The sequence below is a fragment of the Gossypium arboreum genome, chromosome 7 (genome assembly GCF_025698485.1).
Source record: "Gossypium arboreum isolate Shixiya-1 chromosome 7, ASM2569848v2, whole genome shotgun sequence".
NCBI classification, from domain to species: Eukaryota; Viridiplantae; Streptophyta; class Magnoliopsida; order Malvales; family Malvaceae; genus Gossypium; species Gossypium arboreum.
The window spans coordinates 87,997,213-88,021,509 of NC_069076.1; the positions used below are offsets into that span (position 1 = coordinate 87,997,213).

The 24,297-nt window shown below is 34.6% G+C and overlaps 2 protein-coding genes across 5 annotated transcripts; one reads left to right on the forward strand and one right to left on the reverse strand.

Moving 5' to 3' along the window:
• The first annotated feature begins 15,530 nt into the window (after nt 1–15,530).
• LOC108475936 (uncharacterized) lies at nt 15,531–16,568 on the forward strand. Its single transcript, XM_017777941.2, has 2 exons — nt 15,531–16,071; nt 16,173–16,568. The coding sequence occupies exons 1-2, from the start codon at nt 15,730–15,732 to the stop codon at nt 16,347–16,349; spliced, it is 519 nt and encodes a 172-aa protein (XP_017633430.1). The 5' UTR covers nt 15,531–15,729; the 3' UTR covers nt 16,350–16,568.
• A 126-nt stretch (nt 16,569–16,694) lies between these two features.
• LOC108475937 (pumilio homolog 2) lies at nt 16,695–23,770 on the reverse strand. 4 transcript variants are annotated; one of them, XM_053031299.1, is made up of 10 exons: nt 23,651–23,770; nt 22,372–22,999; nt 20,010–21,508; nt 19,786–19,927; nt 19,587–19,694; nt 18,807–19,019; nt 18,581–18,691; nt 18,164–18,358; nt 17,499–17,673; nt 16,695–17,167 (listed from the first exon to the last, which is right to left on the reverse strand). In XM_053031299.1, the coding sequence occupies exons 2-10, from the start codon at nt 22,990–22,992 to the stop codon at nt 17,130–17,132; spliced, it is 3,102 nt and encodes a 1,033-aa protein (XP_052887259.1). In that variant the 5' UTR covers nt 22,993–22,999; nt 23,651–23,770; the 3' UTR covers nt 16,695–17,129. The 4 variants fall into 4 exon arrangements, 3 of the variants coding, with proteins under 3 accessions (XP_052887259.1, XP_052887258.1, XP_052887260.1); XM_053031298.1 differs by having other exon boundaries at nt 22,372–23,673; XR_008286145.1 differs by lacking the exons at nt 16,695–17,167; nt 23,651–23,770 and adding an exon at nt 17,864–18,055 and having other exon boundaries at nt 22,372–23,587.
• Between the last annotated feature and the right edge of the window lie 527 nt (nt 23,771–24,297).

Below are 24,297 nucleotides of genomic sequence, written 5' to 3' on the forward strand. Positions count from 1 at the left end.
TGAAGTTAGACGAAGTAGAATGAATCCAATCTCGTTACGATAAACTAAACTTGATTGAAGAGAGGAGGCTGAAGGCTATTCGTCATGGTCAAATGTACCAGAGGAGAATGATGCGAGCCTACAACAAAAAAGTTCGCCCTAGGGTGTTCCATGAAGGGGACTTAGTATTGAAAAAGATTCTCCCTATGCAAAAAGATTTCAGGGGGAAATGGATGCCAAATTGGGAAGGACCCTATGTGGTAAAAAAGGCTTTCTCTGGAGGGGCATTGATACTAGCAGAGATGGATAGCAAGAGCTTGCCTAACCCGATAAATTCAGATTCTGTCAAAAGATATTTTGCTTGAAGCAGTTGAGGTGAAAACCCATAAAGGGCACCAAAAAAAATAAAATAAAATAAAATAAAAAATAAAAAAGGGAGAGGCCAAGGTGAAAACCCGTAAAAGGGCGCCTTGAGACCAAATGGGTTTTGAATTGAAAACCCACAAAGGGCAATTCAAAAATTGATCCAGACTGGGGCAAGTAGCAGTCTCGTTACACTAGAATCGACAAAGAAGGGATGGGCTACATCTTGGGGCATCGACAAATGCTATAGATCCCTTGAGCACATGCCAAGTGTAGAATGGTCTTCGAGTAGTTCGTTCAGAGAAGCTCAAACTGCGGAATCTGGGGCACCTATTTGTTCTTTTTATCCCTTTTTTTTTTCAAATAATCAATGCTTTCTTTCTTTAGTACATCTTTCGTGAGCTAGGACTCAGATAATTTTCAGTTCCATTTACCCTTGTGATCTTTTTCAAGCGTTTTATATTGAAATAATGATTAATGAACTAAAAATGTTTTCAAAAAAGGTTTTACGTATTACTCTGAAAGATTTCTAAACAATACAAGATCATAAAACAGGACAATTATTTAAAAGTCACCAAGCTTAAAGTGCTAGAAACGTGTGAAGGAAAAGGGACTTACAGTATCCTCAAGCCCTCTTTTTTCAAGCTGGATGAGAAGGCATACGTTAGGGATGTTACCATAGTAAGCAGCGAGCGATAATAGCCTAAAAATTTAAATGATCATTCTCATGACATTTTGTATTTATGCATTTAAATATCCATAAGACATCTAGTTGGAGCATTTGATTAATCATGGCATCCTAAACATCTAGCATAAGCAAGAAATTACTCTTCTACAGATAGGATCCCCCAGTGGACAATGTAGCAGGATTGATTAAAAAGACAGATATCATCAGCCTTATCTTCACTGAGCAGGAGTGGAGCAGGTTAAACATACCCGATCTTATCTTTACTGAGCAGGAGTGAAACAGATCGAGTTTTGGAGAATCTTATCTCCATGTACCAGCGATGGAGCAGATTCCAATCATCAACTTTATCTTCATTGAGCCGGAGTAGAGCAGGCTAAATATACCAGATATTATCTTCATTGAGCAGGAGTGAAGTAGATCAAATTTTAGAGAATCTTATCTCCACATACCGGCGATGGAGCAGATTCCAATCATCAGCCTTATCTTCACTGAGCAGGAGTGGAATAGGCTAAATATACCAAATCTTATCTTCATTGAGCAAGAGTGAAGCAGATCGAATTTTGGAGAATCTTATCTACACGTACCAGTGATTAAAAAGATTCCAATCATCAGCTTTATCTTTACTGAGCAGGAGTGGAGCAGGCTAAATATACCAGGTCTTATTTTCGCTAAGCAGGAGCGGAGCAGACCAAATTTCGGTGAATCTTATCTCCATGGATCGACAATGGAGCAGATTTCAGCCACCAATCTTATCTTCACTAAGCAGGAGCGGAGCAGATCAGATTTCAGCAGATCCCACCCCACTGAACAGGAATGGAATGGATCAAGTTTCAATAAATCATATATCTACAAAGCTGTAATGAAGCATCTGGAAGTAATAGGATGCAGTGGGTTAAAACAAGGCTACTTGAAGAAAAGAGACAATCAAGAAGTCAAGACATGATGGGGCCAGGCAAAATTGGCCCTTCTAAGTCTTTGCTCTATTCTCGTTACACGACAATGAGCAAAGAGAGGCAGCTGTTGGACCAATTTTCTTTGCCTAGCCCACTAATCAAACCCATTAACCACTAGCCCAATCCTATAACCCAAAACAGCCCAAAACCAAAACAAAATTCACCCCAAATACCCCCATCCCCACGTGCCTCCACCATCCACTGCACCTCCGAGACGTGCACTACCAGCAGTCCCTCTTTGTCACGCCTTGTACTTCCGAGATATCCGCAACAACACCTGTAACAGGAAGCAAACAGATAGCAACCAATAGAAGAGTTTATTTGTTTTTCTACGCTATAAAAGCCATTTTAAACATTGTAAACGGGGCTCTTTCTTTTTTTTACTCATTATATAAGTACACTAGCAGAAATTATAGAGAAAAGATCGGAAGTAAATCAAAAATCTAGTCTCAGGATTGAAAGGTGATTTTTCATTCTTCTTCCTGTAACTTTTTTTATTCGTATTTTTTTTTCCTTTTTTTATTTTGTTTATAGACTGATTTTAAGTAAAAAGAAAGAAAGGAGGGCTTACCCGGTCGTGATCCGTGAACCGGCGATGGGGTGGAGGTGCGTGGCACCAATGATCTTCCAGGGTGGCGCAAGCTAGGTTGAACTCCTAGCAAAAATGGAGAGGGAGTAAGGAAGAAGAAACATTCTGCTTCTTTTTTAAAAAACACTAGAAATAAAAAATAAAATGGGTTCTTAAAAATGGCAGATGCCATTCAATAGCTTTTAAAATGGTGGGGCCCACGTGTTTTGCCCTTAAAGGGTCAATTTGCGCACTAAGTCCCCGTGCATTTTCTTGCTGCCCAAATCTGCTTCACTTTTGTTTTTGAATTTCACCCAGCAACTTTGTGCAGCTTTTAATTTGGTCCATATTAAATGCTAGGTTCAAGAATTTGGGTAAATTACATTTTAAACCCCTTGTTCCACGCTACGCTCAATGAGATCCTCCTTCCCTTTTATTTATGTTTTACCCGTAACTTCCGTTGTGATTCCAATTAAGCCCTATTTTGTTTATTTTAGACACTTTTATCGCAATTTTTTTGGTATTATTATTAATCTATTATTACTTTTTTTACTATCATTTTTAAATATTTTCCTATTATTTATTGTATTATTTTTTTTACACTATTATTTATTATGCTTATTATATTATTTTCATTATTTTTATTTATTTTCATTTAATTTAATCAATTTGAATTATGTTTTACATTATTATATCATTTTATATTACATGCTTATTATAGTTTTTTTAGCAAAGTTAATTATTTTATGTATAAATCTTCATCATATTTATTGTATTATTTGTTATATTATTATTTTTTACTAATAAGCATTTTTATACTATTTAGTTTTTTTAGGCTCATAATTTTAAATATATTTATTATACTTCTTATTTTCTTCATTATTTTTACTATTTACTACCATTTTTATTACTTATAACTTATATATATATATATATACATTTTTTCCCATAAAAGTTTTTTTCCTTCAAATATATTCTTTAATGGACTTATCATATTGTTTTTATATACACCATTTTTATCAGTTATTTTATACTAAATTATTATTATTTGTTACTCCTCACTATATATTATTATTGATTTCATATTACTTGCTGTCCATATTCTTTTATATATATATATATATATATATATATATATATATATATATATATTATATTTTATTCATACATTTGTTTCTTTTAAATCCCATTTCAAAGTATACCTCGGTCTTCAAAATATTTTCTTATGTTATTTTGCATATATATTCAATTTAAATTATGCCTTTTACTTTATATGCATATCTTCTGATCCTGTTATGATTTAGTCGTATTATATTGTTACATTAGATTATTGTTATATATTTCACAATGGCATACATGTTTCCTTATATGGTATAACGACTCAAATTTAAACTCACTTAAGCCAGTTCTTAGTTTTTTCGTTTTTTTCAAAAATAAATTAAATAAATACATTTTTTAATTGACTTTAGATCGTTTCCGAAAGTCTTATAAAACAAGGCAATGTTTCGCGTTTGGAAGTCCGAAAGAGTCGTGCCCTAACGTGCTGGGTTGTGGTTTTTTTTCGGTCATCTAAATGTTTAAATATACTTCTAGTCTCAGGTTTTGGAAAATTAAGGGACTATTTGGGTCTTGAGGGTTAAAATGTTGCATCCTAACGTGCTGGGTGTGACATTTTGTCCTTTTGGAACAAATAAGCCTTAATATCCCAAAACAAACGGTTCAAATATTTTCTAAAAGGATTATATTTTAAAATCTCTTAAAATTTTCAACAATAAGGACATTATTAATCAATTTGGTACCGATTTTGAGCGCTACGAGTGTGCTAATCCTTCCTCGTACGTAATTGATTCCCGAACCTGTTTTTTTAACATTCGTAGACCAAAATGCTTTATAAGGTGACCCAATTACACCTCAAAAAGAATTGGTGGCGACTCCATCCATGTTTTTAAAGTCGATCCACGTTTTAAAATTAAAAATGGTTTCGACACACTTGATTCGTTAGAACACCAAATGAATAACTACCATATTGATTTGGTGTCTTTCATGTCTTGTCATGTTTGTACAAAAAGAAAATATTATTTGCTGTCTAGGAAGCCCAAATCGACAACCGCTATGTTGATTTGGGCTTCGTAGGCATCATGAAATCTTTGCCCCTATACCAACATGACTAAAGGTGTGGGATTTCTAGACCTACCAAACCAAGGGGTCTTTGAAGACCCCCAATTTTTTGGGGAGCATTTGGATAAGTTTGAAAAAGAAAATTTAAAAGTTATTTTTGAAAAAAAAAAACTAAGAGTTAAGTGAAGTGAAGGGAAAAATAAAACAAGTTATTAGAGTTTTTAAATTTGTTATAATATAGTTTTGCTTATAGAAGGAGGATTAATATTCCGAGGTGCGAAAACTAATTACTAGTTTATTGGTAAAAATACTTTTATTATTATGCATAGATTTAAATTGCAATTGTGTTTAACTTTTTTTTCAGTCAAAAGAAAATAGTTTACGTAGAAAATATATGAAATTGTAGATGTTACAATGATATATCGATTTTAAATGTTTTAATTTTTTTAGCAAAAATCTAACTATTAAAGTAAAAAATATGGAAAATTATAAATGCTATTTAGGCTTCTTTTTTTCCTGAATAATATAGGAAAAAATTAATATACTTAGGTAATATGAGAAATTTTAAATGTTATAGACAATTGGTTGGTTATTATTGTATTAATTGGTGGAAGTAATATACTTTTCATAGGAGCAAGGTTAGAAGAGGCAAGTGTCGATATAAAAAAGGTATGAAAAATTTATAATGTAATTATATTATGGTTTTACGATTTATGAATCGTATAAAATGACATTATATGAAATTGTTTGTGACATGAGATAGTAGGGTTTAGACTTTCTATAATATGGTTAGTTTGAAATGGTTAGATGATTTAGGGTTAGGGTTTAGACTTTATATAACACAGTTTTCATCATAACAATCATATCTCAATCATGTCATCACAGTTTTCATCATAGCAATCATATCTCAATCATGTTATTCATTTCGAGTAACTAACATTCATATTGGTTGGGATGATTCATGTATTTCTATGTTTCCTGGATAATCTTACTTATCCATTCATTAAATCAGACAAATCAAGCACATAATATCATTTAAGGGCTAAACAAACATGGATAAGTATATCACAGTCTAAACTTTCATCTTACACATCATCATATACATATCATTACAATCATATATATCAGTCCAAGCAATTTAATACATTTACTCAAGTTATACGAGCTTACCAATCATAATCATCCCAACCAATATACATGAATATTTATCTTATCAATATTTTTGATAAGTTACTCAAACACATGCATTTATTCAAATAAATCGATCATATACATCATGGAATTATCTATTAATCATAGATAAGCTCATTTCACCATGTACACATGTCATGAATCCTCATTCGTACCTTTCCAAGTTTCAGTTCGTCATGACTATACTTTACTCGAATATTTTAGCATCACATTCAACATGGTCGGTGTAGCTCGGTTGGAGAGTATCTTTGTCTAAACAAAGTGGCTCTCATATGCGTCGAGAGACATCACACTATCACGGATCGGTGGCATGTATAGCTGGACTTTTACACATGCTAGGTTAGTCCGAGAACCGACTAAACCATAGCTTTAATACCACTAAATGTAACACCCCTCACCCTATCCAACGCCAGGACAGGGTTCGAGGCGTTACCGGACTTAAACATTTACAACATGCAAAATTGGGCCACAAAATTTTTGTCCAAAATTAAAACATCTTAAACACATGCATATCGTCCCTTATATAGGCCTTTGAAGCCTATAACACACATGTTATAAAACTAGGTCCCTATACATGCCACTCACTTGATAATTCTAGCATATGTGTTTATACTCTCAAGGTGTTGGCTTGATAGTGTGATGTTGCCTCCGACGATCTCCAACCCTGAGCTAACCTGACAACACTAAAAGAAATGGAAAAGAGGGGGTAAGCTTTATGCTTAGTAAGCTCACATGAAAATAATAAACAATTTACTAACATGCTTTCCATAGTAAAACTAACCCAATTGTACATTTACACGTGTTCTGGTTAAGCTGCTTTCTTGAGTTACAGTCACTAAATTATTTATATCTGGAGTTAAGAAACTCCAAATTAAGATAAGTAAATTTTATCAGAAACTAGACTCATATATATTTCCACCATAAAATTTTCAGAATTTTTGGTCCAGCCAATAAGTATAGTTTATTATTCAAAGTATCCCCTATTTCACTGTTAGACAGCTTCAACCTTTCTTCACTAAAATTTATTTATCTCATAGTACGAGACTTGGATAATGTTCCTGTCTCTTTCTCCTAAAATTAGACTCATTAAGGATTCTAAGAATATAAATTATAACCCATAATTATTTTTATAAAACTTTTAACAATTTTTCCAAGTCAGAATAGGAGATCTCGAATTCATTCTGACACTATCTCACAAAAATTAGAATATCACATAATATATAACTCTTTTGCTCCCTCTGTTTCTTTTATATAAAAATAGACTCATTAAGCTTTAATTCCATAATTTATTTGAAATTTAATTCAAGTTAAAAACTTTTTGGTGAATTTTCAAAGTCACACCACTGTTGCTATCCAACACTGTTTTACTACTAAAATTCACTCTTACATAATTTCACTTAATCCATTTTGTCTTATCGAAGTTCACTCAAATATAGAGCGTATTGCTCAAAATTTTCTTAAACATATACCTGCATTTATTCATCATATAATCATGTTCATATGTATTTTTACTTAATCGATTTTCCCGTTGAACTCTTCGAAATAATAACTGATACTCAGTTACCTGCACATATTTTCACACTCGTAGCCAAAGCTATCTGGTACGCATAGTAGCCTGCACTTAGTACTACACACATGATCGAAGTTATCGGGTACGCATAGTAGCCTGCACTTAGTACCACACATGCGACCAATAATCTGGTACACGTAGTAGCCTGCACTTAGTACTACACACGTGACCTCACATGTAACACCCCGTACCCGAGACCGTTGCCGGAGTCAAACACGAGGTGTTAACGGACTTAATTCATTAATTAAACAGCTCATACAATTCATTTTAAAATTTCCAGACAAGCTAGCTAACTGCATCACAGTCGCTTTAAAAATCATATCTCGAGTTACGAAACTCGAAATCCAATTCCGTAAATTTTTCCTGAAACTAGACTCATATATATATCTACTAATTTTTTCTAGAATTTTGGTTGGGCCAATTAGTACAGTTTATTAGTTAAAGTCTCCCTGTTTCAGGGTTTAACTACTCTGACCTCTGTGTATTACGAATCAGATATCTCCTGTACAGAGCTTCAATGACTATGCCGTTTATCTCTAATAAAACTAGACTCAATAAGGAATCTGTACATATAAAGCATGACTTCTAATTATCTTTGTAAAATTTATGGTGAATTTCCAAATTCAGAACAGGGATCCAGAAATTGCTCTGGCCCTGTTTCACAAAAATTTAAACATCTCATAAAATATAGCTCATATACCTGTTTCGCTTATTCCATATGAAAATAGACTCATCAAACTTCGATTCCATAACTTATTCATTATTTAATTCCATTTCTACTATTTTTAGTGATTTTTTAAACTCACGTTACTGCTACTGTCTGAATCTATTTTATGGTAAATTTTACCTATTTCATGGTTTCCATGGATTAGCTAGCAATTTGACATACATAATACCAAATATGATCATGATTAGCCATTCCAATGGCTAATCATTACCAAGCATTTCTATTTCCATACCACTCAATAACCATATCATAAGACCATATATACAAAATGATTATAATGCTATACATGCCATACTCAAAATATACAAGCCATTACGCCAAGATGGTATACGGATAGTGTGAGCGTGCCTTGACCTTTTCCGATTTCGAGCTGGCTTGTCAACACTACAAGGAATGAAAAGGAGGAGTAAGCATAAATGCTTAGTAAGCTCACATGCAAATAGCAAGTAACATAACCATATAAGCAAACATAAAACATCATTTGCATAATCATCACCAAGACATTCATATCACCTTTTCATTTATCATCTTACCATATTGTTGTTATATCGAGTTTTCAACCCGAGGGTTAAGTACATACCTGTTCAAAGTATCCATTTCACAACACTTACCAATACGTCCCTTTCATCTTGAGTATTCCTCCATTTGAGTAGAACTTTACCCGTTGAACACATCGGAATATAATTCGGATACATGGAAAGTTTGCACATAAGTGCCACATATGTAGCCAAGCTACCATGTAACCCGCCCATAAGTGAACTCGGACTCAACTCAACGAGCTCGGGCGTTCGCATCCATAAGTGAACTCGGACTCAACTCAACGAGCTCGGATGCCTAGTTACATCTCACGAACTCGGACTCAACTCGACGAGTTCGAACATTCGCATCCATAAGTGAACTCGGACTCAACTCGACGAGTTCGGATGCTCAACCATCCTAGTGACATGTCACTTGTATCCTAATCTATTCCTAAGGTTCAAACGGGATTTTCCTCGAACACATATCCTTGCCATCTTAGTAAAATACCGAAACCAATACTCGGTAGCACTTTATATTTAACAGATAATACACATATCTTGCATTTTATTCAAAATAACCACAAAGCATATATTTCATGATAAAATCAGCATATCATATATTTAACATCAATAACTTAAAAATAACAATTATGCTACATTATTTACACATGAACTTACCTCGTATGCTAAAATGGCTATTTTACCATTTCGCTCTACAACTTGGTATTTTCCCCATTTTAGCCCAATTTCAGTTTTCCTTGCTCTATCATTTAAAATATAGTCTAATTAGGACTCACATTATTCAAATTGACCCAAAATCATATTTTGGAAAAATTACAATTTTGCCCTAAACTTTTGCATACTTACACTTTTCCCCAAAGCTCGTAAATTAAAATTCAGCCTATTTTCTTATGTTTTATGACATGCTGATCATTTTTCCTTCTATGGCAACATCAAATTCTCACTCTAACATGTACTTATGACTATTAGGTATTTTTACCGATTAAGCCCTTTTGCTCGTTTCACTTAAAACCGAGTAGCACAAGTTGTCTAACATAATTTAAAACCTCATATTCTATCATAAAACACCAAAATATACAAATTTCACCTATGGGTATTTTTCCAAATATAAACCCTAGGTTAAATTATTGCTAGCATAAGCTAAATCGAGCTCAGGGACTCCAAAACGTAAAAATCATTAAAAGCGAGGCTAGAACGGACTTACAATCGAGCTTGGAAGCTTGAAAACCCTAGCCATGGTTTCTCCTTGATATATTCGCCATGGGGTTGAAGATGAGCAAAATTGGCTTTTAATTTTGTATTTTAATTCATTTTACCCTAAATGACCAAAATGCCCTTACTACTAAACTTTCCAAAAATTCCATCCATGTCCAATTTTTGTCCATAGACTTAGAAATTGGTAAAATTACTCTTTAAGGACCTCTAATTAATAATATAATTCAATTTTATGCAAAATACTTCTAGAACACAAGTTTTGCAATTTATTCAATTTAGTCCCAAATTTCAAATTAAGCACTTTATGCATAAAATTTCTTCACGAAATTTTCACACAATCATGCAATCATATCATAGACCTTAAAATATTCATAAAATAATTATTTCTATATCGGATTTTGTGGTCACGAAACCACTATTCTGACGAGGCCCAAAATCAGGATATTACATCACAATAGATCATTCGTAACGTTTCTATTCCGAAGGCTCAACCGGAAAATTCCTCACTTTGCAACATGTTACAATTTATTCATAGTCCTTTTTCAATTTGCAATTTACAACAAATAATCATTCTATAGGCAGCCACATTTCATATGATAAAAAAATATAATAAAATAAAAAGAATCGATAAATTATTTACGTACAAACTTACCTCGGATCCAAAAATGGCAATTTACAATTCTAGTCTATAACCTTGTATTTTCCCGATTTAAGCCCAAATCTCGATTTCCTTGATTATTAAGCTTGGAAGCTTGGCCAAACCCTAACCATGGCTGCTCTTGGTACATTCTGCTGTAGCAAGAAGAAAGGGACACATTTGGGTTTAAAATTTGTCTTTTAATTCATTTTACCCCTAAATGACCAAAATGCCCTTTTTTACTATTCTTTCAAATTTTACCCAAACAAGGCCATTTTTGTCCAACAAGTTATACAATGGCTTAATTATCATTTAAGGACCTCTTATTTAAAATTTCGTGACAATTAGACACCTCTAACATATAAAACTCAACTTTTGCATTTTTTACAATTTAGTCCTTTTTACTAAATTGAGTGCCCAAACGTGAAAATTTTTGAACGAATTTTTTATGAAATCATTTCGTGAAATCATAGAACATAAAAACATAATAAAAATGAAATTTTTCTCATCGAATTTGTGGTCCCGAAACTACTGTTCCGACTAAACCCAAAATCAAGATGTTACACAATTTTTGATTGCCAGATGTATAAGGTGAAGTACCCGAGAAGGAAGAGGAGATCTCAAATGCTAATGTGGATGATTTCAATAACACTAAATCCGATGAATTCGCTGATGACGATGTAAATGAAAATCTAGTTCATGAATTCGCTGACTTCCCCAACATTGTAAAGGTGGCGGTGGCATGGTGATCAAATTTAATTCGTAAGGTATGAGTTGCAATGCCAAAATTCAACCAAAGAATGGAGGGGATTCATTCTAAGGCTGAAAATAAAGCAATGAATTGGTTTAACGATATGGAACCATATCAATAGGCACAAATCTTCAACGACGACTCTCGATACGGCCATCTGATGACTAATATGGCCAAGACAATAAATTTTGTTTTGAAAGGAGTTAGACATCTACTAGTATTTATTGTATTCTTTACAACATTCTATATATTGGTTGCATTTATGCCAAATATGAGGGTTAAACAGGAAACTCAAATGGTGGTTGGCCTCATTTACTGTGAGGGTGTTTGAACAGTGCATTAGATGTTAACAAACAAAAGCTAACTTGATTTTTGTTCAAACCTTCCTACACATCGAGCAAACTTTTCAAGTCACCAAATTTGTCAATCATCGGGCAGGTATCCTTGCTAGGCCCTTTCGTGTTGATCTACTAAACCAGTTCTGTGATTGCAAGAGGTTTCAAACACTCCATTACCCATGTTCACATATGGCTTCATGTGTCCATATATGGCCATTACGTAATTTATCGATGATGTGTATAAACTTGAGAGAATTAAGCCCATTTGGGAGAACGAGTATCGACCAATGAGTGATAAATTCATATGAGACACAGACAAACATAGTGATCCCTAACAAAGGATTACGTCGAAATCCTAAAAGACATCCCAAATCAACTAGGATCAGAATGAATATGGACAAGAGGGAGTCGCATGAATCGAAACAATGTGGGTTGTGTCAAACGGTTGGTCATAGCTAGAATAAGTGCCCATATCACAGTCTTAGTATGGGTTAGTTGCCGAGGTCCTGATTTTAGTGCCTTTATGTTCTGTAACATTTGAATTGTTCACCTATATAAACTTGTTGATATCAAATACACCTAGTTATCTTATACTTTATAAATTGTTAACACCTAAAATAAGTGCCTATATTTGAATTGTTCAGTTTGAACTTTAAACAATCAATGAACTAATATTTACTTGTCACAATTTCGCTATGCATGCAAAATATAAAAGACATAAATACAAAAGGCATAATAGTGAAATGTGAAATTAAATTTATTTATTTATTTATCGCTCAAATAAATAGAAAATAGTTACATGTTTACTACAATATGAACACATTTCTCAACAAATTCAGAAAATTGTGACAGCGGTGTCTTGGCAGCTGGCGGCGGTTGGTCGTTGGTGGTTGAGCAGTAGAAGAGTTGCACTCCTACTAGAACTATACCAGAAATTTTGATTTCAAATTAATTATTCCAAAAATAATACTATTTTAATAGTTTAGTATTAAAATTAATTTAATATTTATCTTAATATTATTTTATTAATTTAATATTAAAGTGAATATCTTAATATTAAATTAAATTTAATAGCAAGATAAACATTCTATTATTTTTATAAGATTTAATATTAAAGTGATTAAGTGTAATTATAGTTGAACTCTCTAAACTCTCCTTATATAAAGAGAGCCTTGGGTCATTATTTACAAACACTTGAATTCAACAAAAAGTTGTAGAGGAAAAATTCTCTAAAGAGATTATTTCAGAAAATTTCTAGAGATATTTTTCTAATTTACAACTTGACCCAAAAATTTAGAGAAATTACAAAACTACCCAACTGGTAATTTTTGTGAAAAATTTTCTAATTTAAAGCAAGCCTACACTCAGTAGACATGAGCTTGAGGATAGCGGAGAAGACTACTCAATCGAAGCGCTCAACCTAGACGAATCGAAAAGGTACAATTTTGATTAAGTGTTTATTACTTTATATATCACAACCAAAAATTTATTTTGGAAAAGTTTTTAAAATTCTAGTTTTCCCTAAATTTATTTTCTATTGCGTTTTCCAAACCTATTTTTTCCGACAGAATCAAGTTCCAATTCCATCTTGTATATTACCATCTATTTACTTCGTTTCTTGTGCCCAGGTGGAAATATCCAATCATTGCAACAACATTTTAAATATATTACACAGAGTTTATAAATAAATATACATTTAGTAATTTCAAAATATGTTTAAATAATTCAATATTAACCATAACGCAAGTAGGAATTGATAGACTGTACAACTCAATGGTATTAAGAAAGACATCTTAATATATGCCCAAGTCTGCAATAATATAATACATCACCCATTTTTGCATAATGGTGCCTTGTTGCTAAGCACAACTCCCGATATAAATGTGCTAGAATAATAGATCTGTAACACTCCTAACCCAATCCGGTCGCCGAACCCGAGCTATAGAATGCTACAAACATTACATAATCCAAGCATGATATGATTTATAAACAAATTTGAGCCCCAAATGAGCTTATGAAAGCTCTTAAACCAACTTGGGAACATATTAAGACTCAATTGAAAACTTAGCAAAAAGTAAGGAAAAATCTGTAAACAGGGGTCACACGACCGTGTGACAAGCTGAACCCGTGTGATGTGACAAGCTGAACCCGTGTGACAAGAAGTTAGACGACTGTGTGACCGACCCGTGTGACCGAACTGTGTAACTGACTGAGATCGTGTGACTAAGAGTAACATGGCCGTGTAACTTACTGATGTCGTGTGAAAAATTAAGGAATTTAACTTCAAAACATACACAGGTGTGTGGCCAGCTGTATAACAAACTGTGACTGTATATACAATTGTCCCATAACTTTTAATAAGCACACAGCCATGTCACCAGTCCGTGTGTGACACATGGTTATGTGTTAGATCATGTACAGCAAAATAGGCCATATGATGCACAATACAATCCAACCCTTCCAAAATGGCCTTTAAGCATTCCATAGCCAATTTAACCTTCCCAAAACATGTACATTTCAATGTCAAATTTCAACCTTAATAACCAACTAAACATACAACCAACATGCCACATTCGACACCATCACAATCAAAGTTATAAGCATATATCAATTCTTATATTATCTAGATCATATACATATCAACTTCTAAACTATGCCATTCATTTTCAAAAGTCTAAATATCAAACTTTGCATTATACCAATAAGTTACCATATAGAACTATGCACTTATAAGCGAAGATCAACTAAAAAAAAAAAATACTTGTGCCTTTACAAGTTTGACCATCTTATGTACATGCCACAAATAACCAAATTGAAATATTCAAAAGACTATCAAATCGAGAGACGGTAAGTGTGTGCTTCTCGCTGATTTGGTCAACACGTTCTAGATGTCCAAAATCTACAAAGAAAGTAGTAACAATGAGTAAGTATTATAAATACTTAGTAAGCTCATACAATATAAACAAATAGCTTACCCTATTTATTTAGCAATTAAAATTCAATATTCACCAAATTTCACCTATCATGGCATTCACAGCAACATCAACCAAATGAAATTTGGATTATTACCACATATATAATTTCAAATGGTAAAATGCAAAATTCAATTCAAAATGCTTCATGAATCAATTTCTAATCATCACTTTGCTTATATCCACATCATACATTTTCCCCATTTCATAAGTATCTTTTACCAACATCCACTTTGTACCATCAAATTTTTCTTATCTTATAATTTTACCCGATGAAACATTGTAAGATGAAATAATATCATATGCTCGTCCAAGCTAAGGTTTTAAGGTTTTAAGGTTTTAAAAGGTGATCTAGGTTGAAGGTATTTTTTTGAAGCAATTTGGCTACTGCTGATTTGGTGAATCGAGGCACCACTAAATTCGACATTCCTCCCATATAGGTTTCAACCCCAAATCGATAGTTGTCAAGTCGATTTTGGATCCAATTTTCATTTTTCATATTATTTTTGTAAAAAAAAAATCTTATATTATTTAGATAAATATTTATTTATTTAGTATTATTTTGGAAAATAAAGCATGAAATAATAGCATAACTTATCAATAAATTCTATTAATTTTTTTTCCAATTATACACCAGTCTCTACTCTTCGACTCTAACTTCAATTTTTTTTAACTCAAAATTAAGTCTAATTGATAACCTTGTTAAATAACAATTTGGACTTAAAATTTTAAACCAGACCTCTAAATATTAAAACACAGTGCATTCAAACTTAACTAAAGTTCACTAATGATAACATCAATTGGACTTTAATATTTAAATCCAACAAGTAAGGGGACTAATATCTAAGAAACAAAAGCAGAGGAAGTAAATTTCTAATTTTCAAAGAGTTGAGAGCATGTTAATTTTCCTTTTAAAGATAGACAAGCCCAAGACTGAAACTGAAGTCCGAAATCACTGTCAGCCCAAGTGTCTTTGAATTATCATGAAACTACGAATACTGCCATTTATCTCTAAACCCAGTGGCAAGCAGGCAGGCACCCTTTAGCCACGGTGGAATCGAGCGAGCTAGGAAGGAAGGAGAAGAAGAAAGCAGTGGTTGCTTGCTAGTGCTAATGAACTATGGCTTCCATTTCCAGCGTGCCCATATCTCTACCTAACCTACCTTCCTTACCTTCCATTTCCAAGTCAACATCTGTAAACACCCAAAGTTCATCTTTACTCTTCCCTTCTTCTCTCTCCTTATCAACAAAACCCACCCTTTTTCACACAAATTCCCATCAGAAGAAAGGCCGCAAACTTTGGATAACGTTGGCCACTCCCGAAGAGGTTCTGCCATCAGATTCCACCCCACTTGACAACTCGCAGCAAATAGTGTCATCTACGGGTGATGAAGGTGTGGCAACAGTTATACAGGCTCTCCTCTTTGTTGCCTTTGTTGCTCTTTCTATTCTCACCATTGGGGTAATTTTGCTGCTCTTGTTCTTCCCCCCTAATTTGACTTATATTTATGATTTTGAACCATGGGTTGTCTCTGAACTGAAGTGCTTTGAATTGGGTTCCAGGTTATATACATAGCAGTGCAGGACTTCTTGGGGAAGAGAGAGAGAGAGAAGTTCGAAAAAGAAGAGGCTGCCAGAAACAAGTCTGGAAAGAAGAAGAAGAAGAAGAATGTAAGAGCCAGAGCTGGGCCTAGGGGATTTGGTCAAAAGCTTGATGAAGATGATGACGATGATATTTAGACCACAAATTTCCCTTGCTGAGTTTACATTTTCATCCTAAACTTCTAAAATTTTGCTTCTTTTTTCATGGAGACTTTGTTCGGACAAAATTGTGTTGGTGTTCCTTTTTTTTTCTCTCTCTCTTTTTGCTCGTCTTCTCTTGCTCTGTGAGTTTATTCTACTGAATGGATTCATATGGAAGAAACTCATCCTTTTGCTTGCAGCTCGTTCAAAATCAAATACATCTTTGCAATGCACCATTCAATGCAGTTGATTCATGCAATTATTATTACCTCTTTTGTTAAAGCAACTAAGGTTGTATAAACATAAAGTAAGTTGATAGAAAAACGTATAATTAAGCATACGTTGCAGGGGGAAAAAGTGTGGCCTCAACTAAAAACATCAACAGATCTTAACATGCCAACAACGTTTTGATTTTGTACAGTCCCTTTATAAATTCATATTAAGCTACAACTACCTCAGCCCTTTAAAATTCTTTTTACACCCTTAAAACTTGTATCAATCATTTCGACTCTTCTGCAGGGGCATCAACATCAGTTGTATGTCTTCAACAGCTCAAACCTCGGCTTTGCTCGATACTCGATTCTATGTATAAAACCCTTAAAGCTACACAATGTACAGTTCCGAGTACAATCAACAATTTTATTTCCATCTCTCTCTTAACTGTCTAAAACTCAAACTTGAACCATAGCTCTAGATACCATACGAAAAGGAAGATGGGCAAGCTCATATAAGCTTCTGTTAGCTGTACAACTGCAAATACATTCTTTCCTAGACCGACTAAGCAGGGCGTGGAGACTGCGCGGCAATTCTCCTTTCTGAAAAGGAATTTAAATCACGTGTTAGAAGTGTTGGCTACCAAATTCAAATTGATAAAAAAAAGATGGTTTTTGGTATTATAGTTCTATATCTACTAATATAAGCATGTCATACAACTGCACAGCACAACTCTTATGGTTTCTTATGACCACAACCAATCATTTACGCAGGAAGTCCGGCAGAGTCGAAAGAACTTAAAAGGAACCTTCAGCCAAAGAGATCCAAAACATGCGGTAGCAAACAGAGATTAAAAACACTCATTTGCACAGTACAAGAACAGACAAGTAAATTTAAAATAATAAACTGATAAAGACTAGGAAGAATTAGTACCCCCAGCAGCAACAAGTTTCTCTACACGCGCAACAATATGCTTTCCGTAAGTGTACTTCTTCAATGCATTTAAATGGACCTTAATTCGAGAAAGGATCAGCTCACGTTGCTGGTCATCACAAGTCTCGAGTACTTTCTGTACCACATAGTTTGCAAACTGATCTTTCATCATTGCCTGGGATAGACTAACAACTGTCAGTAAACAGACTCTGAATGACAAGAAATTTACAGAAACTCTTTTTAGAGAAAATTGACCAAAAAGCTGAATCCTGAGCAACATGCAACAACATTTAAGAACTCCATTGGATCACAATCTTGTATCATAACATCCAGATACATTAGTGCGACACAAATTTTACAATCACCGTAAACTTTTAGCAGCATTCCTGTCGAAAGTTTGAGTTCCCATAAACTTTAGCAGCATTTCCGACCGTGAATGGAAGTTGATCATCCAAGCAAGAGATACTCATAGTACAAAATGATTCTCACCAACAAGGAAGATCACCATAATCAGCCAAACCAGGCACAACCGAAGGCAGCCATAGTTCATGGCTTTTCTTCAATGATTTAAAAAGCCAGGCAAAGTTATTTTGACAATTGTTTCCAAACACAACTCAAATAAGAAAAATATCTAAGAAAAATATCAGCACAAAACATGTACAAACCTGTAGAGGCTCATTCTCATCAGTAGAACCAAGCATTTCATTCACCAATAACAGTCGTTCAGCAGGACCACCAAAAGTTAAGCACTTCTCAACCACATTAGAGGCAAACTTCTGCTGACTCATCTGGACAATCTTTCCAGCTAACTCCTTTATTATAATTGAACGCTCATGAGGCTTTCCATGCTCTAGCACATGCTGTCAAGTGAATCAATGGGGTCAGTTCTTGAATCAATCAAGCAAAATACAATAGAGATGCCTAATCATAAAACTGAACACCTTTCAAAGACAGAAAATTTTGGACAGCATGTTATGCATGGCAAAAAGATTGAAGACCCTCGAGTAGATTTGGTTAATTATTTTGGTCCCAATACACCCTATAACATAGGAACTATAAGCTGCCAGAAAAGAATGACAAACCTGGACAACATAATTGCCATACTGGTCTTGTGCCAACATGCTAACAGATCCTAAAATCTCATCCATAACCTTATTCTGTGTTTTTGGGTTCTTGCAGTGCTCCAGTATCCTCTGCAGTGTCGAAAGAATTTTAATATAGGACACACATTGGTCGTTCTTAACATAGAACAATTGCAAAGATCAAAAGATCAGCAGCAAAAAAAATTAAATGAAAGTAGTTCCAAACCTGTATCACTCGGCACCCATATGGATGAGTGGAAAGGGTCACAACTTGATCAAAAAACGTTGTAACTATAAATTGAATGTGCTCCTCAGAAACACATTCAATACACTTCTGGATGACATGGTTGCCATTCTGATCACGTACACAACGCATAACACTACCATCAAGCTCTCGAACCATTTTAATCTTCTGATCCGTATCAACAACTTCTATAGCCTTGAGTGTTAAAGAAAGCATAAATTATTATCAGAATGCAGGGCAGCATTCATCAAGTAACCATTGAGATTAGGATCAAAAAGCATAAGTACTTTTACGAAATCTATATAGAAAGCAAGATAAGGCGATGAAAAATTAAGTGAATGAAGCATATATAGAACATATTTACAAAATAAACATAAACAAGGACACTCGTTCACTTAATGAAATCAATATAGAAAGCAAGATAAGGAGATGAAAAATAAAGCTCTATTAACACGATTGAAGCATATATAGCACATATTCAGTATTTAGAACATAAGCATAAACAAGGACTTATATGAAATGAAATTTCAAACTCAACCACAGTAGTGACACCTTTTCACTAAATCAATATTTTTGCACATCTCGATTTAGAACGTAACTCATAACTGTCAAGAAACCATAAAATTATTATGAGGAAGAGTTTTATAAGTGAAAAGAATCAACAAGAGAAGTTCTTCAATATAAAACTCCGATTATAAGCACAAAACAGACACACAGACACAAGAAATAAACTCTAGAAGAAAATAAACCATTTACTGATACCTTCTGGATCACCCGACAACCATACATTTGAAGACTTAGTGTTAAAACATGGCCAAAAAGCTTGTCAGCAAGTTCTCTTCTCTGAGCTGGAAGTCCATGTTCGAAAAACTGTAGGCAGATGCAGATTTTATATGGTAAATAAAATAAACCATAGACTTATACAATGAAGCAGGCATGCAACAAATTATAAGGCATTTACCTTTTGAATGACATAATTACCAAAGACATCAGTCATCAAAGCAAGAGCTTGAGGCATGATCTCCTCATAAACCATATTTTTCTCTTCCGTGGTAGCAGTTTCAAGCTTTTGCTGAATAAATCGGCTGCCATACTGATCCGCGCTGCACGCAAAAAAGCATAGAAATGTCAGGATGACAGAATTACAACATAAAAAATTATTTAAGATTTAAGATGGGAGCATACCTGAACTCAACAACATGACCAGCAATTTCCAAAAGTTCAAAACACTTTGTTTTATTGCTTTTAAACTCTTCAAGTAGGGAGGAAGCAAAGCTTTCATCCATGTTACATCCTGCATCGAAATGCCAGGGTCCCATGACACCCCCAGCTAGATTCCTCATCCCGGAAGGAAAACACATATTCAGGTCACTATGTCTCATAGGACTACCAGGTCCAACTGGAGAATTGGGAATAACAGGACTTGCTAAGGGGCTTCCTGGATACGACATGCCAGCTCCAAAAGTGGGGCTTCCATAAAAACCATGAATATTAGAACTACCAGATTTAGCACCTAAGGGAACACCATAAGGAGATTTCTGAGGTGATAGCAGAGTTCCAAGATAAGCTTTTTGAAGCTCAAGCAAGTTCATGTATGAATTACCCAGGAAGTTCCTATCCATGGAGGGATCATTAAGAGCTGCAAGCTGCGCTGCAGTGTAATCAGAAGTCCTCAGATACTGAAGATACATAGGATCAATCAAAGACGCCTGCAGAGCATTCCCCACTATTTGGCTTCCACCTCTACCAAAAGTATGCAACTCGGAAGCAGCATTTGAATTGCTTTGTCCAGACCCCAAACCTCTTCCAAGCACTCTGGAGTCCATTCCGGGGACAGCAATAGCTGACGAAGCAGCAACACTTTCAAACAGTGGTGGCAGATTGCCAGTTCCAGGTTGGCTAGCCATCACAGAAGCTAAAGCAGGATTTAGAGAGTAACCACTTAACACATTATGCTGATACCGAGCAGGTAAACTGCCTCCACCATTGAGTGTGGAAGTAGGTGATCCTTTCAAGTAAGAATTGTTAGAGGGAAGGGCAGATTTCTGGAGCTGAGCTTGCCTATCAGATAGCAAGGATGGGTTTTTGAGTTCTGATCTGACCCCATTACCGTTAGCTGAAGGCATATGTAAATGGCCAGATTCAGATGTCTTCAAGTACGCCTGCTGTTTGATATGACTCTGACCATCTTGAAGGCCAAATAAATAATTCTGATGGTTTTCAACATCTTGTTCAATCTGTGACGGTAATTGGTTATCTTCATCAATCACACCATTAGATGACAGATTCATGCCAGACATAGCAGCTACCAGATCACCAGACTCATTGAGACCAGATGTGATACCCCCAAATGTGCTTGGACTATTTATGCTTCTTTTGTCCGAGTTACCAACTCTGCCTCCTCCAATTGGTGTAAGACAAGGACTAGGAGCCCTAGCAACAAGTTGGGGATCAGGAGTAGTACTCCTAGACAAGGAAGCCCCTACAGCATCAGCATAAGTGTATGAAGTAGGTGGCCCAATGTTATGGACTGCAGATGATCCTTGAAGACTCACACTTGACCGTAAAGTATCTGAAGAAGTCAGCTCAGCAGAACCTCCATTCTCAAAGTTCTCATCAAAAGCATTACGGCTGGCAGGACGTGATGGTATCCTTGCGACTGGAGCAGTGTGTCCCAAATCATCCTGAAAAAATACTAAATATCAAATCACTGAAACAAAAAAAGGCCTAGTCCCAGAAGTTTTTGATATTTGAACAAGAACAACTTTGTGTGATAGTTACAAAGGAAGTTGAGGAAAGAAGAAAAGTTGATAATGTAAATAAGCAAGATTTTGAATCTCATTTTGAATCTTACCATATGCTGTAAACAAGCTAGCTGTAAATAGAAAACAAATTGATCACATATTTGCCTACTAGTTTCTTACTATTACTACCTCGGAAATCAAAAGAATAGCAAATAATTGTATCAATCATATATAGGGTCATGTTGCGAGTACATACAAAGTACAAATCTTGAGACAACTCAAAGATGAATGCTAACCATAGAATCCAAAAGAATGGACCCAAGATACTATACGAGTAACGACATTGACTACAAAAAGCTCAAATAACTGGAATTTAGACATTCTTAAAGAAGGCATGCTAATGGGGAAAGAAATGTTGCACAAACACAACAGTTATCAACTATAAACATGATAATTTTCAAAACAGCACTTAAATTAGGGAAGTGAAAGTAAGGCTACAAATTCGTCCGACTTAAGAGATACACAGCAAACTGCGAGATAGTTTACTGATAACAGAGTTCCCTTATACGTATATCATTATTGTATGTGAAGGATGAGAAAGAACCTCTACTTATAACTCCAAAGCACAGGTACACGTCAAAACATAAAAATGAAGTGAAAAAAGGTAACGATAAATAATCCATAAAGCAAGAACCCTAGGACAACCAACTTGTTATCAGCAACAAAAGGCAGAGACCATACAAAAATAATAAACCTCAGAACGAATGGAGTTTATGTACAAATATTAAACAACTGGTAATCACCTGAAAAATTTCAGCAAGGCTTTTCTGTTTGCTTCCAAGTCCGATACCAGATATACCAATCAGTCCATTGCCACCCCACTCCGCTGAGCTACGACCCTTCTCTGCCTCTACTTCAATCTCTTGTTTCCTTGAATCAAACCCTGGTGGCATCGAAAACATCGACCTACTACTACCATTATCAACCCTATTCATTTTTCTCTTATCTCCAACCCCACCTATGACTGAATTCCCTCCTTTCAACCTCTGTGCATACTTCCAATCCTCCTTGGAAAGCAAAGGGGGTGGAAGCCTCGGGTTGAGATTCACATTTGAGTAATAGTATGAATGATATGATGGATCAGACCTAAGCTCTTCCTCCGACGCAAACCCATTTCCATTTTTTATCCCATGAAAAGCTGAAAAGGGGGTAGCCCCACTACCAGCAGCAGCAGCAGCTCCTCCCCCAAACAACCCGCCAACTGCACTCAGTGAGCCGTCTACGGTAGGAGGCGCAGAGCCACTTCTGTACAAGTTTAGCGCACGTTCGAGATCATCAGGGTCTTGCCTACAACGCTGTTCACGGAGCAAAAGGTCTACCTCCTCCAAATCATCCCCAAATGATCCTTCACTATTTTGTATCATCGGTCTCCTGCCCAGTTCGGATAACATCCTTAAATACAATAACTGATAATTACATATACCGGAACTCCCAAAATGATCACTACCCAAAGCCAATAACCAGACTACAAACCCAAGATTTCCAAAACTTTTCTAGACAACTACACCTAAATCCATATTTACAAACTTCAAAGATGCTAACTTTAAGCTACCTAAAGGGTCTCAAAGATCAAAACTTTAATCACCCATCTCCTTAAGATTATCAAAACGAAGATAACAAAATTAAAAAGTAGCCCAATTTAAAAATCCTTCAAGTTTGATATCAGCAACAGCAAAAAGAAAAATTAAGAGCTAAAGATACAGGTCAATAGCTAGGAAAAGGAGAAAGGCTGAAGAGAGTAAAAATAAAAAAAGCTTATATATATAAAAGGAAAAAAGAGTTAACGGCTGAGATAAAATCCGGCGGCGATTGGCTCTTACAAGAACCCTTTTTAGGGTTTTGTTGCCATTAAGGGATATGCCGGGATTAAATACAATGAGAAACTAAAAAGAGAAAATGGGAAAAATTCTTTTTTTGTTATTTTGGTTATTTAACTTTATTGGGGGAAATAATAGGCTATTAAGGGCCAGTAATTAAGTGCGATTGATGAAGAAAAAAAAGAAGATAATGATGTTTGTTTACCTCAAAGGAAAGTGAACTGACACATCAGCCCGTTAGATCGATGCTTCTTTAAGTCTCCTTAAGACATTGTCTGAGTAAAAACAAAGCAAGTACTGTACAGGTAAATCTACCCAAATAACTGAACTACCCCTTTTGGTTACTTCCATTTTTTTCACTTTGGAATATGCTTTCAACCAAAACCAAAAATTCACATTGGATTTTATGTTTTTTATTTGTAAAATTAATATCGTCTTTTTCTGAAGTTATAAATATTACCTTCAACCCTTTCCACTTTTCATACATTTGAAATTTAGTCCTCTTTTATTTCAAAAAATTAAATCATTTACTTTTCGAATTTAAAAATATAAGTTTAATTGTTAATACCATTAATTTTTTTAGGTGAGTCAGCCAACTTTTAGGATTCTTTCATTTTAATCACCAAAAAAAATCATTACATTTTCATCATCATTGTTAAATAAAATTTTCATTTTAATCACCCAAGTGTTAAAATCCTTTCTTACCTAATAAGATTTTAAAATAATAAATTAATGAACATGTTAATGTCATGAATTTAGGTACTTGTATCTGAATAAATGTGTGAATAATTTAAGAAAGTAGTAAATGATTATGGTTATTGTTGATGTGATTAAATATGTAGAGAAAAGGAC

Excerpts from the sequence above, each read along its gene's own strand:
- LOC108475936 (XM_017777941.2), top strand. The coding sequence starts at position 15,730 with ATGGCTTCCATTTCCAGCGTGCCCATATCTCTACCTAACCTACCTTCC. Across the intron at positions 16,072-16,172 it reads TTTCTATTCTCACCATTGGG|GTTATATACATAGCAGTGCA; the intron begins GTAATTTTGCTG and ends ATTGGGTTCCAG.
- LOC108475937 (XM_053031298.1), bottom strand. The coding sequence starts at position 23,019 with ATGTTATCCGAACTGGGCAGGAGACCGATGATACAAAATAGTGAAGGA. Across the intron at positions 18,359-18,580 it reads ATGGCAATTATGTTGTCCAG|CATGTGCTAGAGCATGGAAA; the intron begins GTTTGTCATTCT and ends TTCACTTGACAG. Across the intron at positions 17,674-18,163 it reads ATGAGAATGAGCCTCTACAG|GCAATGATGAAAGATCAGTT; the intron begins GTTTGTACATGT and ends AGTCTATCCCAG.